We start from the raw sequence: 18,746 nt of genomic DNA, 5'->3' as shown, positions 1-18,746 counted from the left end.
AATGCTCAGTGAGTTAAATAAATTCCATGCTGAGTAAATGAATCTGTTCTTGCAAAAGAGGAACCTGAAGTGTAAACAGAGCTCCTGAAAGGTTGCAGCCAGCAAGGACTCTGCTGATAAGAAGCACACCTACATATGTATTTCCCTCTTGATGTAGAAATAAACACTAGACTGTTGTTGAATGTCCTGGCCTCTGAATGTACTAAGTGAACTAAGCATTCAGATTTAATTGCTTGCTTGTTAAAACCAAACAAAAATATCTTTTCTGTTGATATTTCCCCTCTCCAAAATAATATAAATGGCCACATTTTCAAATCAGCCACTGAAACTGTGGGCAATTTTTAAGGTGCATATTTTTGCAGGTGTAAATTAAGTGCTGTTGTTATACAAACAAATTTAGCTTTAACTCACAAATACAAGTTTCTGGGCTAGACATATTTTGTCAGATAAGACACAGGAACAAAAACTACACCTGAAATATAAGAAGCCACCTTAAGGCCACTGAAAATTTAGGCCAATGAATCCAGTAAGTTAAATTGTGGGAAAACTGGAATACAAAACATGTTCCTCTTGTAATCCCATGCCTGCCATAAGATTCTGCATAGTATGTTGGAAGGTAGCATTGCCCACCTAAACCTTTTCTCTAATTTACATATTGAATTTATTAATGTATATATATTACAACTAGAGAGTGGGACCAAATCAAACCCCCTGCTTAGAACAACCCTGATCTGCTGGCTTCATTCAGATCCAGATCCAGACTTTATCCTCATCCCTACAATGGGCTGAACCAAAATCCAGACTTGAAAGCCCTATGGATTATGGGGCACCTAAAACCCTCATTCTGCTGCTCTGGGTCATCCCTCTACGTCAGGGGTGGCCAACCAGTGGCTCTGGAGCCACATGAGACTCTTCAGAAGTTAATATGCATCTCCTTGAATCTTTGCACAAGCACACGGTGACCAGCTTCCATAGCCATTACGTCACAACATTACATATTACTGTGGCTCTTTGGCAATGTACACTGCTAAATTCTGGCTCCTTCTCAGGCTCAGGTTGGCCACCCCTGCTCTAGGTCCCTAAATCATTAGAACGATCAGGGAGGTCACAGTCATGAACTTGCGAAATGCTATCCATAATAACCTCCTCTACTCCTGGGTTTTGCACATGTGTACACTTAGCTAAACCTAGAGGAGGGCCAAGCAAATATATAATCAACCAAGTTTTGTTTTAGAATCAGCCACTCAGTAAGCAGCTCAACTGGGCAAATTGGGCAACAGCCACTGAAGATATTTGTTTACACCATAGTTTTCTATCAAATTGAGCTCTGACTCATTCTGGTTGAACATTGATCCATTAACCAAGAAGAAATCAGTAAGTATCCCCTAATAATTCTTTTTTTCTTTGAGAACATAAGTTAAAACTTACCTTAATAAGGTCTGAGAAAAGTATTTCAGAGTATTTGCAATGTCAGTTCCTGAGGGTACAGGATAAATGTTGTGAAGAACACGGTTATGATATTCCTGTAGGTAGCGGATCTTGGAAGCAACTAGATGAAGTAAATGACAAAAACACAGAAACTTCAAATTAGCTTAATTCAGGTTATCAGGAAATCAGAGCAGTTTTCTACCATTATTGGGTTGTTAAAATCCAGCAACCAAGCTATAACTAACAGGCAAGTCTCTACAGTCTTTACGTTTTGGCTATACTCCAATATCAGAAGGGAAAAAAGGAAAACAGGAAATGCAGTGAATACTTTCTAACCTGTTTTAGATCTACTTTGTGTTAACTAGTCAAAAAAATATGTTGCACTTCTCCAGAGTCTTCAAAGATTTTTAGGTTTATTTGTAAGTAATGATTCATTAGGTCACACATCACCCACATGAGGTGGACAAGTATGACTACAGTCAATTTAAGACTTATAACCTACGGCAAACACACTTAAGTCATTTGCTCTAGGCCATGCACTTAAGCAGTGGTGTGAGTGGATGTGTAGGTTTCTTTACTTCCATACCAGGAAGCCTTATAAGGGGATCAGGAAAGGTTCAGAGCAAAAGCATTTTGTAATTTCACAAGTAATCATGTTTTTCCTTATTCTAATTAAGTTCCTTGTTCAGTATCAAAAGAAAGTAACTCCATCTGTGATTGTTTACCATTAGGACATGATGACAATAGAACAGGCTGGGAATTGTGTCATGTTACAATAATGTTAAAGTCAAGCATTTAAGTGAGAGTTACAAATCAAACATTTAAGTAAGAGTTAATATTGAACCCTTAATTTAACCCCTTTGCCTGTATGCATATTGGCACAATCTTTCACGATGTGATGATGTGTTGCTACTTCCACATGACTCCCACATCACACGGTTTGCCAGATGCATAGTGCCCCCTGAATGAGCAGCAGTTAAATCTTTTGTCTTATCCTAACAGATCAGTGTGTGGCCTTGTGCATTAATGATGCCACATGATTCAAACCCATTATGAAAAGAAGATCAGTAATTTCATCATTGGCTTTTCTATGCCTCTCCTCACCGTAGCATATGAGTACTCCACAAAGGTCCATTCACAAGAAGGGTCCTGCGGGCTAACCTAGTTTAGGCATACTAGTTTCTATAGTCAAAAAGACATTAAAAAATGCAACTATCCAAGGGTCTTTGACTCCCCAGCCTGAATTACCAGGTACCTATTGACAAGTGGGTCAACAAGAGCCAATCTTCAGTATGAGCCCAGAGCAAGGCTAGAATTTACACTTCTGGATCTCTGGAGAGATACCTTAACACTGCCCATCGAGTGTACTACCACTGGTGCTATCTCCTAAGCGGTGTTAGTTTGAAGTCAAGTAGAAGGCAGGGTAGATTTGTACCTTCCAGACTAACCAGAGAGAGAGAGAGAGAGAGTGTAAACACATAAACATATACATATATCACAGATGAGGTGAGCTTCAGCACTTGAAATCCTGTGCTACATATATATACACTTTGGTTAGTCTATAAAGTACAAATCTATCCTGGTATCTCCTGAAGCACAGAAATTAAGAGCAAGAACATGTACATCTTCTTTTGGATGCTTAATCTTAGATGCACAGAGATGGATTTTTACCAAGCTCTTGGCAAGAATACTTTATATGTTCAAAGCACAGCTCCCAGTAACTTCAGATGCAGCTGTTAGTCCTCAGCACTTCAGTTCATCAGACCCTCAAATCCAATCATAAGTCAAGCATCTAACACAAGAAATATTCAGCTATAGACCAAGTGTGAAAGGTTCAGCTTATGTAACTTGCCCAGTCTCACATAGGAACCTTATGGTAGAAGCCACAGGATAGTCCAGATCTGCATGTTGGCATTCAACTATCTTAGTCATATGACCAACCTTTCTCCTGAATACTCCTGCCTCATTCACTTCATACCTTGCAACACCTGCAACAAACAAAGCAGAGGTCCTACAGATATATAAAAGCACCCCCCCTCCTTCACTAGGTCTAGGGTCTTGTGGAAAAAAAGCATGCAATCATGTAATTAAAGTCTGAGCCATAATGCATACACAAAAGGTTACACACAGGCAACCTTAAATTCTGAGATTCAGTCACATTTAAGTGCCAGTTTGCAAACTTAATGTCGTTTTAATTTAGTTTTTAATGGATAAAGGCTCTACCACCTGAGCTAATGGAGAACTGCTAGCAGTAGTACATCGTTATCCTCTGTGTGGATCAGCTGCAGTCAGTTTCATAGGTACTTTCTATGAGAGAAATGGTGATATGCCAGATTCTTAGATTATATCCTAGGGTCTGCATTTGTGTGTTTGAGCTGAGAGTGTAAGGCCTCCTGATTCATTAGTGATATTTTACCTCCAGCCATCAATACAGTGAACTCAGCCCAAGAATATACAGATGTGTTGTAACAAAGGAAACAGAAAGCAGGAAGCTAAAGTATTTAATAGTATTTAATACTAGAAATTATGTTCCAAATTAATATTGGCTGGAGCATAAAGAGTATTTTAAATATTATTTATTGATTGTCTAGAAGCAAGGAAAGTTTTCTTTCATTTTGCCACAAAACTTGTGATGTTTGATTAGAAGATCTCCAGATGGTGAAGAGTCTGGTGATTCTGCTAACATGGCTAACTCTCTCTGATTCTGGGCTTACCACTCCTAAATAAGCACTCCAAATGCAAACTGATAAAACATTCCTAACACACCATCTTATTGTCTTCCTCCATATAATGTATATCACTACTATCTATCAATATAGTTTCATTGCAACAGAAGGCATTTTACAGTTTTATAGATTCCAGTTTCCAAAATCTTATTAGACAGCTAAACTACACAATGCAGAACATATAGATCCTTTATAAAGGTGCTCATATGCCATATATATGAGGGCTACAGAGATATTCATTTAGATTAGCTATGATTCAATTTGAAGGGAGAACAAGACTTTACATTTCATTAATGCTGGTTTTAATCCAAGTTCCTCTTGCTAGGGCAAAGAATATGAAACCCCACAGGTCCATAAAAAAAAAAGAAAACAAATCAGAGGTCCCAGCCAAAGAACAACTCACGGATGGATTTACAGTTGCCATGCGACACAATCAGATGTCCATAAGTAGAACAGAAATAGCAAAATGCCAGAGATATAAAGGAGATTCAGGTCAAGCTGTATTTTAAAGAGCTGCTCTGCTCTCCACAACAATTTTCTTTCAAAAGGGGGCAAAGCATGTGAAGACTGCTGTTTTGTGTAAAGAAGGAAGATTATTTATTTCCATTAAGCATTAGTACCCAAATGAAACAAGTTAAAAGGACAGACAAACAATTCACAACACCAAGATAATAATTTTGTCTGTAAAATGAGTCACTCCATTGTTGCTTTTGCTGTCTGGCCATGCCACCATTATACATACTATTATAATATCCAGGATTACCAATCACTTTTTTGAACAAAAGTACTAAAGTAAAAATTTGCCAAAGACGGGCTCCCAAATCCAAATGCAGGCATTGAATATATGTGACCTAGTGTTCAGAATTTGTAGATAAATCCTTTTGTCTTCAATGAGAACTGTAGACAATCAGCTGATACTTTAGACATTTATACAATTCTGACTCCAAACTCTCTTTGCAGCCATCTGTAAAATCTGGGTTAGCTTCTCTAGAGATGCTTGATTCTTCTGAATTCGTGGTCAGGAATATGAATTAGTACAGGAATGTTCCCTGGACACTACTTACCACAAACTGATGCCAAATTTTATTATTGGAGGGAAAAGAAAAGAACTGGTGGCCTTCTAATTGTATGCTGTCATTGAATTCAGTAAGGCAGCTGAGCACCACTGTTGTGCTGTTATGTTTAATAAAGAACATCACTGTTAATGCTTTTCACGAGGAGCTCAGTATAAGTCCTATGTAAAGCTGAAGGAGGAAAACATGACAGGTGACCTTGTGTGACTCTCTGCAGGCTGCCACCATGGACCTTTTGCTCAATTGACCTGATTTATTTAGAGCTGCAAAAGACAAACAGTTTATTGGGTGTATTTGTGAGGAATTGCAGAGCACCAGTGTTCAGAACTGGATGCTTTTGTTTTTCTGAACAAGTCAGTATAATCTTTCACTTTTATTTTTTTCAGTTGTCCCATTGTCAAATATAGATTCATCATGGCTTCTGACTCCTACCTGAAATACTCTGGTTCTTCCCTGTTAGTTAAGCAAAACAGTAGTAGAAGCAGCATCAGCTGAGGTTTTGGGGGCAGCCTGGGAATGGACCATAGATCAATATTATTCTTGTTAGAGAACATCATTATTGTCAAACCTTGCAGGTTAGAGAGTCTTGGAGTTATGCAAAAAGCAAATGAAAACACATAATTATGTTGTCGGGAGTAGGAAGGGAAGGAGCCTTGATAAACAAACTAGAAAGTTTAAGTTCAGAGGGGAAGAAATGGCACAAAAGCTGTCCATTTATTGACTCCCTGATCTGTGAGGAGAAAGATAGATTCAGGGCTGGAACCAATAATAACATTTAAAACTAATGAATAACCCAAGGTTGTAAGGACATAAATCTTGAAAACTAAGAGAAATAGCTTGAGGGCAGTGCCAAAATGAAGTGTCGAGGACAACAGAAGGAGAAGAAATGGTGAATAGCAGCCAGGAAAGAAGTGATAGAAGCAACTAAAAATATAGGAGACTGAGGACATTAAGGGTTGAAGAATATAAATGCCTGAGAGGAAAAATGTCAAAAACAATGCTATGAAAGAGGGTATGCACAATGGAAGGAACTCTTCCATATATCAGTGTGAGGTGAGCACACCTTGTATACAAGGTGGCATGAATAAGGGTAAGCAGGTTCAGAGTAATATGAGAGAGAACGTGAAGATACATGAAACAAGATGGGAGAGAACAAAACATTGCATGATTCAGAGAAGGAGGATATAATTTATTCTTTATGTTTTTATTTCTAAAAATGCACCCTCCATAAAGACTGTATGTAGGGCATCAACATAAAACTTAACAGCAGCAGCCTCTGTAATTAAGAAGTTAACTTCAAAAAGTAAGCCAAATATAGTCCTTCAGTCTAATCAGGTAAAGGCTTGTAAGAAAACAAGGGATTTTCGCAATGATCTTAAAATAATAGACTTGAACCAAAGAAGGAAAGAAATATCAGTATACAGAATGACAAGAGGAAATGATTCCAACATAGCCAGCAGTAATTTAGTCCCTGTTTCGCTGAGTAGGTCCAGATATTGCTAAGAAAGCATATCAGGGAAAAACGGTATGTGGAGTTAGTGCTGGTAAAAAGCTATGCCTGCTCTGGATTTTTTCGTAAAATTTCCCACCATTGCACTTGCCAATATAACAGTTGTTATGCAAAGTGAGAATGGTGGGAGTGCTAGCACAGACCAACAACTGGTATTCCAACCACCATGCCATCTAACCTTACTCAGAGCAGACGTAATCAGCATGGTAGTTAAAAAAAAATCAGTGGTTGCTAGCAGCCCTCCTGCACTATAAATTAACAGAACTGCACTGGGGTTAGCAACAGCAGGGAGTGTTCTGAAAAATTACAGAGTGTGCAAATTACATTGTAGACAAGGCAAGAGAATAAAGCCCTTCCTTTATTCACCATAGCTGTATGGCATGTGCAACAGCAAAAGCACAGCTGCCCTGCTCCATCATTTTGTCCCAGTGTGGGGCCCACCTCTAAGGACATGAGAAGTAAATCACCCCCTTTTAGGTCAATCTTTGAGACCCTTGTACAAAGAAGTAGGGTGACGTTTTGTTCAGGCCCCAGGCCTGAAGCTGAATTAATACTATATACACTACCAAGCAGCTAGCTGTCAACTGACCTGGGGTCACTCCTGACCAGGGTCAATGATTTAGAAGTGATAGGTTTTGTCTCTTATTACTAAAACCATGAGTCAAAGCAATCCCTCATTTCTTCTTCCTCCCATCTCTGACACAGAATTTTCATAACCATGTTGCTTTCACTTTAACAGAGCATGCAAATATTACCTCATTAATAGCAGAAAAAGAAACAGGTAAAATGAATATTAAAAGCAACCAATACAGAGGACAGATCATGGAGAAAGAGTCTAGAGTCATTACAGATCTTTGTACTGAAAAATCACCAACTGCATTAATTCATTAGGAAGAGAGAAGATACTTAAAATGATGTCCAAGCATATTTAATCAAGGCTAGGAAGCATTAACCTTCTGCTGCAATTTACAGAATCAAGCAACAGAGCCAGATCAAAATTAATACTAGGCCCTAAGAAGAACGACACCACAGGACTGAGATTCCTTCTTTTCTTAGACGAAGGCACAAAAGCCTTTGATTGTAATGCAAATACCATGCAATGTACAGCACAATCATAATTATGGGTTGCTTGTAGTTAGTTGTGTTAGTCTGCAGTGCCTTGTCTGACAGTCACTCGACAAGAGCTAATGAATTGCACTGTGCAACCTGACAAATATTCACCCTCCCATAGCTGATAAATTATAATACGGAGCCTAACAGATCTGAGTGAGACAGCCAGCCTCTTCCCATCTGCACCTCTGTACCCAGCCTCCAGTACCACGGACAGTGCGGTGTTTCCTTGCCAGCCCTTAGCCACACACACACGCATACACACACACACACAGAGCAATCAAGACTCTCTCCATAACAGCAGTTGCTGCTGCTTTATTGTTTCTCAGAGAAAAGGCAGGGATCTACTCCAGGGGGCCTTCTACTTACATTGCTCTGCCTTGGTGGACATGATGTTGTCCAGGTAGAAATGTTTTGCCTCAGGATCAGTGGCTTTTTGGTTCTTCTCTCTCCCTCAGCCAGTGATGAGTAATTTTCCCTGGTTGCAATGAAGTAACCAGCATCAGCTGCCTCCCTCCCACCCCTCTGCCTCTACCATTCTTGCAACTAATTCTAGCATGAAATAATGCTGCAGGAGCTTGGAAGATACCTTAGGGCTAACAGCAAGAGGATTTATGCCCTCACAGATCTTGCTCCTGCTGCTGGCAATAGGGAAAGAGGAAGAAGAGAAAAGGAGGATTGAAAACAGGGCCCTAATGAATTGCAAAATGAGCTCTGCCAGAGAGGAGGAGGTATTCCACTATGAAGGAACAACCTCTTAAAGGAAAAGCTTTCCTCAGCACCGAACTGGGTCTTGGGGAAAAGACTGGAAAAGATGGAAGATTATAATGCCTGGGACAGAAGATGCTCTTTAGAGCTGAAGGATGGTTTACATCAGACACTGTCTTTTTTCCCAAGCCCGACAAACTTTTTTGCCCTTTATATGAGGATCTGGCATTTCTCCCTTCCAAGCAGCAGAGAGATCAAAGGGAAATAATTCAATTTAGACTGCAAATAAATGGATGTGGGCTGTATTAAGTGCCTAACCAAAGCTTGCATCTGCTAGATCTTGGTTTAAAAACAGAGAAAAGAGCCCCGGTTCAGAATGTGACTGCCAGGCCTTGGTGACATCCACTTTCTCAGAAAGTCCCCAAGTGAGTGCTGCTGTCAGAAATGCCGTTAGGACAAATATCCTAAAACAGGGCTCTCTCAACTCTAAGCAGCTAGGGGTCAAACGCTGCACAGACCACACCAGTGGGAGCTGTGCTCTTGCCAGCCACAACAGGGTAAAGAAGAGGCCCCTTAGGCTGGACCCTACACAGACCCACTCCCCCACTGCACTGAGCAGCCCCTTCCCTCACTGCGGCATTATGCACCTCTCCCCCACCTCAGCACCACACGCCTGTGCAGCATCAGGCTCATCCTCAGCTTCTCTGGCCATACCATGCTGCACTGCCCTGCCCCGCTCCCTGACAAAGGAGTAGGCAGGAAACCAAGGAGGGAGGGAGAGCCCAGACACTGGTTGTTGTTGGAGGCAGAGTAAGAGGGGAGAGCAGTGGCCAGGTGGGAGCTAGGGATCACAACTTATTTACTTGCGGACCATGTGCAGCCCATATATCACCAGTTGCACAGCCCTGTGCTAAAATACCCCAAGTGGTCGACCAGAAAACATGGATATATTTGCTGTCTGGATTTCATGTGAAGAACTTGCCTACAGTACCCCTCCAAACTTCACACTGTAAGAGGATGCCCCTCACTCACTTCACCCACTGCTCTCCTTCCTACCATCAAATCAGCATCTCACACTGCCCTCTCCTGCATGGGCTTATCATGGGCTTTAAGACACTGAATCACCCAAGGCTCTGAGGGTGGGGATGGGTCTGCCACACTCAAATTGCTCTCCTGGAGGGGACATAGGCACTCTCACATCTTGACTCGCCTGTCTCTCTTATCCTTCTCCTGAATTGAGACAGATTTGAGGGTGAAGTCCTGGATGGGGGCTAGCAAAGGGGACGTTATCCAGGGTTGAGGTTGCAGGGAAGCAGAGCCCTGAGCTGGTGAGGGGGAGGGAAGAGAGGAAACCAGGCCACACAATAAGGTGCTTGGAACACTATAGCAACAAATGATGAAAATAAACAGATAAGAGCCAATGTTCTCCCTATAAAAAGATAATGAAGAGCCTACCTGAAATACCCTACCACAACCATAATGACTGCTTTGTTGAAATAGTATTAATGGTGTAATAATAAATTCTTAGGTCCATGTCAAAAGTTTCACACCAAAAATGAATTTTTGCTACTTGGGGAGATATAAAAATCCTTTCCAATATAATGGCATTATTTTAAAATTGTAAATAATAAGTAATTCTGGATCTTAAAGGATCAACCTTGGTTAAAAGTGTTTGAGATCACTTTAGTAAATCTATACCATCTATAGGGATGATACCTTTTCTATCTTGTTGTGCTGACTTCATTATTACTTTTGTTGTTGTTTTTGTTATATGCCCTAGGCTCAGGGCATGTACTGATTTAGGTACACAGCTCTGCAAGCTGTAAAGGAGCTGCTTGCTCACATAATCTTTATGTCGGTAGGAGCAAAGTAGAAGCAAAACTTTTTTGAATAAATGGAATAGTTTTCTCTGCTCTCAGCATTCTAAAGCCTTCACAATTAACTCTGATATAACTGCATTCACAGACAATATTGTTAGTTAGCAGATATGCTGGAAAACAGATATGTGGAAGAAAGTATGCTGGAAATAACCAAAGAGACAGTGTGCAAAATATGAGCAGATCATAGCAAAAAGGAAAGCTTGGAAACAAGCATGTTTACATTATCATGCCAGAAGCGCTTCCTTGATGACTTCCAGATAGACACCTATAGGCAAAATCTAGTTGCTTAAGAGTCCCTTACTATAGCTGAACTAAAGCACTAGGCCCAATGACTTTTGATGTCAGTAAAGGGACAGTAAAGGGACAGATCCTATATACTGTATTGGCTTTTACCTAGCTGGTTTTGTTTTCATATCAATTTAAAAAATCCAGACTCTGTAAAATATTTTTTCCATTGCAGGCACCAATGAGCTCCAGAGCAGAGCTCTGAAAGTAACTCTGCAGGCCAATATATCTTCACTTCTCTCAGCCATTCCAAGACCTCTTCTTTTCATTCTCCCTGCTACTTGTACATCCTTGAGAGAGAGAGGAGCCAACTTGCAGCCCTACCACTGGTAGGAACCACCTGCATTTACGAGTTTGGGAACAGATGGGTGTCTGATGAAAAGCCTGAGCACATCATAGGCAAAGTGCTGTCAATTTTCCTGAGATGTACGTCACACCATGAGGAACACCAGATGAGTTGGACCCTATCTGCTACCTCTCTCACATTCCTTTCCTACTTTTTGCAGGAAGGTTGTGGTGTGAGTGGTAGAGTGAGATGTGGCAGATACAGCTTGTAGTAAGGTTCATTCCTTTATTAGAAATTGAAATCTCAGCCAAAGCCTGCTGCAGTCATTGGAAGTCTTTCAATGGGTTATGCATCAGGTTGCTGTTGAGCTTACATGATACTTCCAGTACCCCTGGACCAAGATTCCCTGCCCCTGGAAGAACCAGTTATATGAATAGATAGACTGCAGATCTGATAACAGCAGGCTACTTATGGCAGTTTTCACCTACAAAGGGATTTTCTGTCTATTGTTCCAGTAGGGTACTATTTACTGTTTTGCTCCGTAACATGAAGTGGACAGGACTATGCGGTGCAGAGAGATGATACCCTAAATATTTTCTTTAAAAATATGTGGGGTGTTCAAATATTCTGGTGATTGGTCTATCAAAAAAAAACAAAACAGAGTGATGAAATAGAAGTACATCAGGAAAATGTTCTAATGTAATATTGCTTTTTTGGTCCCTTTGGGTACATCCCCATAAGCAGGAATCTGCATTCCCCAGGGACTACTAGAAGTGGCACAAATATGTGTCACTGCTAGTTGTCCAGAAGGAACACCCCTGCATATATGCTATGGTGCAAAACAATTTGCCCTGGATGGGGTAGGGGAGGCTGGGGCCAGCACCTAGGCTGGCTCCAGCAGCCTTACCTAGGGGCCTGGGGGCATCCTGGGGCTCCAACAGTGGTGATCCAAGTGTGCAGAGCCTGGCCAGCAGGCAGAGTATGGCTCTGGCTGGCCAAGCTCTGGTTTTGGGCAGCACATGCTGCTGCCACATGCGCCACCCCACTTTTTTCTGGGATGGATTTTTTTGACACCGAGATCTCCTGGTGTCAAAAAAACCCCACCACATTGCAAATTAGCAGTGCATTGAAGGCCTGCATGGGTCTCTGCAGCACCACAAACCACAGGTGCGCACTTGCCTGGACACACCCTTAGAGGGTATACAAATTGCAACTATTTCTACATTATAAAACAGTCTTACAAGCTTCATCCAGTGATTCATGCTTACAGAAAACAGGCTTTATACTTCATAATTCTTATACAAGCCTGTGCACCATCTATCCCCAAACTAAAATTGGGTATAGGCCACCTTATTTGGCTAAACTATTTGATAGGCTTGTCTAGTTTATTAACATTGGTATAGTGATGATGTTTTAAATGGTGGCCTAATATTAACAGGCAACACATGTGGGAACAGTTAAGCTCTGGGAATTTCTCAAATTTCTCTCTGTACTAAATAGAGGTCATCATTTTCCAGCAAGTTCCCAAAGACTATGTCTAATAAAATGCTCACAAAAACTCCTACAGGAATCTCTTAATACAGCTGAGGTCTACATCCACATGCCTTTTGCTTCTGTATGCAAACAAATGGAAGATTAACAGGGAAACAAAACATCCAGCATTAGAAATTTCACAAGTGATTAATGCAGGATAAAAAATGAATTAAGAATGGAAGACATTTGGACTCATATATTAAAAATACACAAAAATATTGATGAGATAATGAAGGAAATATTCTGGATGTGAAGGTGACAAAGTATATCTAAGAGAGTGTAAAATTTAACTGCCACTATCAGATAAATTTGTTAGAAGCCAAATTCTCTATTCTGCTTCCCCTGTGACCAGGGAGCCAGCGCTGTGACCAGGGAGCCTGTGACGAGGGACTGCCAGCAGGGGAGCAGTTTGCAGGCAGTTGCTGGAGGCAAGAGGAGGGAGGAAGGAGGAGAGAAGCCAGGCCAGGCACTAGATAAGGGGCAGGCAATTATTTTGGGTGGAGGGCCGCTTACTGAGTTTTGACAAGCCATCGAGGGCCGCATGACAGGCAGGTAGGGGCAGATAAATATTCATTTTCTAAATTTTTTTAGGGGTCCCGCAGGCAAAACAGAATGGCTGCCCACAGGCCACATTTTGCCCAACCCTGCGCTAGATCCTGCCCAGGAACGATAAGTGATCCAGCTGCCTGTACCTTTGGTTTAGCTGACTGTCTGTTTGGTGGGTGAATGCTCTGAGAAGCTGGGAGTGAGTGCTGAATGCTGACTGACTGTTGATTGCTATGGGATTACTGACAGTGGGATTGCTGCCTGGACCTGAGTCAGCGCAGGCCCAGAAGGGTATAAAAGGAGTCTTCCCAGATGGAGAAGACTTCTGATGGAGAAGCTGCGAGGAAATGCCCTGAAAAAGATGCTGGTGAATGAAAAACGGTCACCTCGGGGGCCAGACCTCTCACCACAGAGACCACTCCCCCAGTGCAGTTGGGGAGCAAATATGAGGCCCTAGCTGTACTGGAGGGGCCTGCTCCCATCACCGAGCAAGCTGAGGGCCGACCAGGGAAGCAGAAGAAGAGACACCAGATCATCGTTATGGGCAACTCCTTGCTGAGAGGAACAGAGGGACCCATCTGTTGTCTGGATACCATGGCATGTGAGGTCTGCTGCCTGCCCAGAGCCAGGATCAGGGACATCATGGCGAGAATTCCTGACCTCACCTGGCCCTCTGACAACTATCCCATGGTCCTCATTCATGTGGGAACAAATGATGCAGCCAGGAGTAATCCAGATCATATCATGAGTGACTACAGGGCTCTGGAGACCAGGCTTAGGAAGATGGGAGTGCAGGTGGTCTTTTTGTCAGTCCTCCTGGTCAGCGGTCACAGTAGGCATCATGTCACCTGTGTCAGGGAAGTCAACCCGTGGCTTCAGAGTTGGTGCCATTGTGTGGGTTTTGGCTTCCTGGACCATGATCCGCACTTCCATGCAAGGGACCTCGATGGGCTTCATCTCTCCACAAAAGGTAAGAATCTGTTTTCTTACAGGTTGGCTGACCTCCTACATCAGGCTTTAAACTCAGTACAATGGGGGACAGCAAGGCAGGAGATGGAGAGAGTCTAGAACCTACAAACTGCGAGACATGCAGCGGTAGACCCAAGTAAGTACCAAGGGGCCCTTTGGGCATCAGAATGGGGGGGCACCAAAGGCACTGTTCGAAGGGCTCAAGTGCCTCTATACTAATACTAGTGTAGCAAAACCCTCAGTTTTTCTTTTTTTTTCTTTTAAAATACATTCCCTCCCCTTCCCCAACCATTTCTGATTTTTCTCTCCCTCTCTATTCCCTATAGATAAGTATAAGTGAGCTCAAACTTAGGATAAGCTTTAAACATTTTTTATTTTGGTAGCAAGTTTTTGGTTTTGGATATCTATTGTTTTATACTGTATAATTGTTAGGTTTGTATTAATTTTTACTGTTGTATATTGTATTATTATCATTTTTGTATTGATTTTTATTGTTTCATATGGATATTGTATGGTTTAGGCCTGTGTTTATAAGTGAAGCAAAGTCATGTCTAGTTTCCATTTTATATGTCAAGCCTCCATCTTATGTCCTCTGCCTGGGCAGCCCATGTTGCAACAATATGATTCATTGTACCCTTCCCATGTAAATTGGTTCCCCGATGAATGAGTGATTGGGAATGAATGAAATACAATGGTAGCAGGCCTCTACTGAATGGCCTGTAATGACTGGGCCATCACCTCACATTGATTCATCCAGGAACCACGGACCTCACCCAGGAACAGAGACAAGAACCCAGCATTTGAAAAACAAAAGACCCTGCAGAACCAGTAACTCTCTCATTGTACCCCACCATTACAGACACCCGAAACTGCACATCCCTGCATAGAGCACTCATGCTCAGTACACCAGGTGCTGACCCTTGCCTGGGCATGCCTCCTGCCACTAGGGTCACACACCGTCTGCCCCTATAAAAAGGGGCAGTGAAGACAGACCCAGTGGGAACACCATTTCCATCCGGACCAAACTAGCTTCATGTCACCTGTCCACCCCAGAGGCCCTGCCAGCAACCCCCTCTGGACAACACCGAACTGAAGGAGACCCTGACTGGCCATCGAGGATCAACTTCCAGCCTGGGATAGGTAGATATTACCTGCACACCTCCCTCCTACAATTTGGACTCTCTCTTTCTGTCTCTCTCTCCTCCTGGACTTCAGTGGACTTCAGCCCCTGCACCAAGCCTCTTTAACCCCTCTGCCATTGTGTGTGCATGCATATATGTGTGTGGGTGCAAGGGAACCAATTTGGCATTGTGTCACCATCTCCCCTGTTCAATAAAACCACTGTCATTTGCAACCCCGAGCTGGGTTATGTTTTACTGAATCCCAGTCCCTTCCCTATCTTAAATTCCAGCCTCATTCTCTCTCTCTCTCAGCTCCAGTCCCTACCCTCTCTGCAAATTTCCCGATCTCCTCCCAATTCCATCTCCCATTTTCTGCCACCTCTCAGACTCTCCTTGCTTTCCTGCTGTCCCTGCTGCTTTTCCTGTGATTTTCTGCTGTCCCTCTTTCTGTTTTCAGGCTTCCCCCCCCACACCCCCGCACCTTCTGTAATCCCCCTCCCCCCCACCGCAGCTTCCCAGCTCTTCTTAGCTGTCCTGCAGATTTCTCCAGCTTCCAACACCTACTGCTGCTCCCTGCAACTTCTCTAGCTGCTCCAGAGCCATCCTCTGGCTCCCCATACCCAGAGCCCCTCTTTAACACCCACACTTTCCCTTAGTCCCATTTTCCCTGTCCCCATCTACCTTTTCAGCTCCCCCAGAGCTCTGGCTCCAGTCCCAGACTCTGTGCCACCATGCTTCCCTGTTCTGCAGGCTTTGGGCATTGTCTTTTAATCAATTAAGATCAATTAACCTAAAGTTACCCCTGAGCCTCAGTTCTTCAGCCCAGACCCCTGTAGTCTACCGGTTCTAATCTCGGTCCTGGTAATTTTAACTCACTATACTTCTACTTTCTTACCTTAACCTTTCCCCAGGTATCCCAAGTACACCAAGCACATACATACATACATACATACATACATATCATAATACCCAACTTAGGAACTCACTTGTGTGTATGTGTAGGTGGGTGGTATGTGTGTAAATTAGTGAATACACACACACACACACATATATCTACATAGATAAATATATAGATATAGATATCATTGTGTGTGTGTGGGGTATATGAATTAGTAATCCACATATGCATATTGGATGTGCAGGTGTTGGTAACTGGTAACTGATTCTGTCTAAATTTGGTGTGTGTAGCATGTATGGGCTTAAACTGGTGATAGGTGTGTGTGAACCTAGACAAATTATTTTGAACGTGTGTGTATCTGAGCTGCTAGTGTGAGTGTGTATGCCTAGTAGGGGTGTATTCACCTAGTAAGTGTATGTGTGCTTAATTGATTTTTGTGTGTGCATGTGCAATTGTACACCACACCCTCCTGTCTAACAGTGCAATATTGAGATCCTGAGCGTTGGCCTGACCCCTCAGGGCAACACTAGGAGCAAGAAGAACTTGCACTTCTGCTTGCAGGTAATAACTTTGATTTAGTGGGGATAACAGAAACCTAGTGGGACCCTACCCATGACTAGGCAGTACACATTGAGGGCTACAGGTCGTATAGAAGGGACAGAGTAGGGAGGAAAGGGGGAGGGGTTGCTCTCTATGTAAAGGAGCATTATACATCTTCTGTAATCAAAATGGGATCAGAGGAGGAAAAAGTTGAGGCACTGTGGGTTAGAATACATAGAAGTAGAAGGGAAAGGGACTTGGTGGTGTGGGTCTGCTACAGACCACCACACCAAAAGGAAAAGCTAGACTTGGAATTCCTGAGGCAGCTCTCAGAGGCTGTACAGTCTAGGGACGTGGTTGTCATGGGGGACCTAAACTAACCTGACATCTGCTGGGAGGAGCAGTCTGCCAAATCCAACCGTTCATGTAGGTTCTTAACCTGCATGCAGGACCTTCACCTAACGCAGAAGGTATACAGTCCCACTAGGGGGAATGCCTTACTGGACTTGGTGTTGGCTACACAGGAGGACCTGGTAGGTGAGCTGCAGATTTGCGGTCACCTTGGGGGCAGTGACCACCAATCAATCAAATTCACCATACAGCGCAGGGTGGGTAACATAACTAGAAGGATAGAAGTGCTTGACTTTAGGAAGACTAACTTCAGTGTGCTTAGGAGTCTAGTCAATGACGCACTGCAGGATAAGAGTATTGGCAAGATGGGAGTCCAGGAAATGTGGTCGTTCCTAAAGGAAGCGATCCTTTGGCCACAGAGGGAGATGATCCCAGTATGAGGAAAAAGGGGGAAAGGAGCCAAAAACGTCCTTAGCTAAACACGGAAATCCAGGGGAGCCTCAGGGCAAAAAAGAAGTCATATAGGCTGTGGAAGCAAGGGAAAGCAACCAAGAAGGAGTATACCTACTTGGCTCGCATTTGCAGGGAGGCAGTTAGAAAGGCTAAAGCAACTAAAGAGCTGAGGCTCGCAACACAAATTAAAGGCAACAAAAAAGTCTTTTTTTAGGGATGTAGGGAGTACAAGGAAGGCACAGGGCAGCATAGGACCCCTGCTGAACAAGAAAGAGCAATTAATGACAAAGAGGGGGGAAAAGGGAAACCTCTGTCCAAGTTTGCAGACGATACTAAATTGGGGGGGTGAAGTGCACACTCCAGAAGGTAGGGAACGATTGCAGGCAGACCTGGACAGGTTAGAAAAGTGGGCAGTGCACAATAGGTTGCAGTACAACAAAGACAAGTGCAGACCACTGCACCTAGGGTGTAAAAATATCCAGCACACCTACTGGCTGGGAAGTGACCCTCTCAGCAGCACAGAAGCGGAAAGGGATCTCGAAGTCATAACAGACTCCAAGATGAACATGAGTCGTCAGTATGACAAAATCATCAGCAAAGCTAACTGCACTTTATCGTGCATCAGCAGATGCATGACAAATAGAACCAAAGAGGTAATACTTCCCCTCCATGCAGCATAGGTCAGATTGCAGTTCGAGTACTGCGTCCAGTTTTGGGTGCTGTACTTCAAGAAGGATGTTGATAGACTCAAGAGGGTCCAGAGGAGGGCCACTCATGTGGTTAGGGGCTTACAGGACAAGCCCTATGAGGAGAGACTGAGGGACCTGGACCTCTTCAGCCTCCGCAAGAGAAGGCTGAGAGGTGATCTTGTGGCCACCTACAAATTCATTAGGGACGCAGCAAGGGATCAGAGATGCTCTGTTCACCAGGGCTCCTCTTGGGGTAACAAAGAACGATAGTCACAAACTCTCAGAGAGTAGATTTAGGCTACATATCAGGAAAAACTTCTTCACGGTAAGGGTGGGCAGAATCGGGAATGGCCTTCCAAGGGAGGTGGTGCTCTCCCCTACCTTGGGGGTCTTTAAGAGAAGGCTGGATAGGCATCTGGCTGGGGTCATCTGACCCCAGCACTCTTTCCTGCCTAGGCAGGGGGTTGCACTTGATGATCTGTTGAGGTCCCTTCTGACCCTAGCATCTATGAATCTAAGAGACATGTCATTCTCTGATTTTTCCATCCACTGTGATTTGGGGTATTGCAAGGAGGTTTTTTTGTTTGTTTGTTTTTTCATGGTTTGGCTTGCTTAATAGTTTTTTTAGTTTTAACATTAT

The 18,746-nt window shown here is 43.0% G+C and overlaps 1 protein-coding gene and 1 long non-coding RNA gene across 2 annotated transcripts in view; one reads left to right on the top strand and one right to left on the bottom strand.

Moving 5' to 3' along the window:
• Positions 1-8,398, bottom strand: part of UNC79 (unc-79 homolog, NALCN channel complex subunit) — a 181,668-nt gene extending 173,270 nt beyond the window's left edge. Inside the window, exons 1-2 of the mRNA XM_019481650.2 lie at positions 8,217-8,398; positions 1,429-1,549 (exon numbers count right to left, since the gene is read on the bottom strand). Of these exons, the coding sequence (XP_019337195.1) occupies positions 1,429-1,549; positions 8,217-8,238 (143 nt within the window). The 5' untranslated portion in view covers positions 8,239-8,398. The remainder of the gene's footprint in view (positions 1-1,428; positions 1,550-8,216) is intronic.
• The window catches only part of LOC132248818 (uncharacterized), a 32,474-nt gene extending 17,071 nt beyond the window's left edge, over positions 1-15,403 (top strand). The window contains exons 2-3 of the long non-coding RNA XR_009460253.1: positions 10,896-11,049; positions 13,131-15,403. This is a non-coding gene — a long non-coding RNA (uncharacterized LOC132248818). The remainder of the gene's footprint in view (positions 1-10,895; positions 11,050-13,130) is intronic.
• Positions 15,404-18,746: the final 3,343 nt, after the last annotated feature.

This window comes from Alligator mississippiensis, chromosome 2 (genome assembly GCF_030867095.1).
Source record: "Alligator mississippiensis isolate rAllMis1 chromosome 2, rAllMis1, whole genome shotgun sequence".
Classification (NCBI taxonomy): Eukaryota; Metazoa; Chordata; order Crocodylia; family Alligatoridae; genus Alligator; species Alligator mississippiensis.
This window is presented reverse-complemented; position numbering and strand designations above follow the sequence as displayed.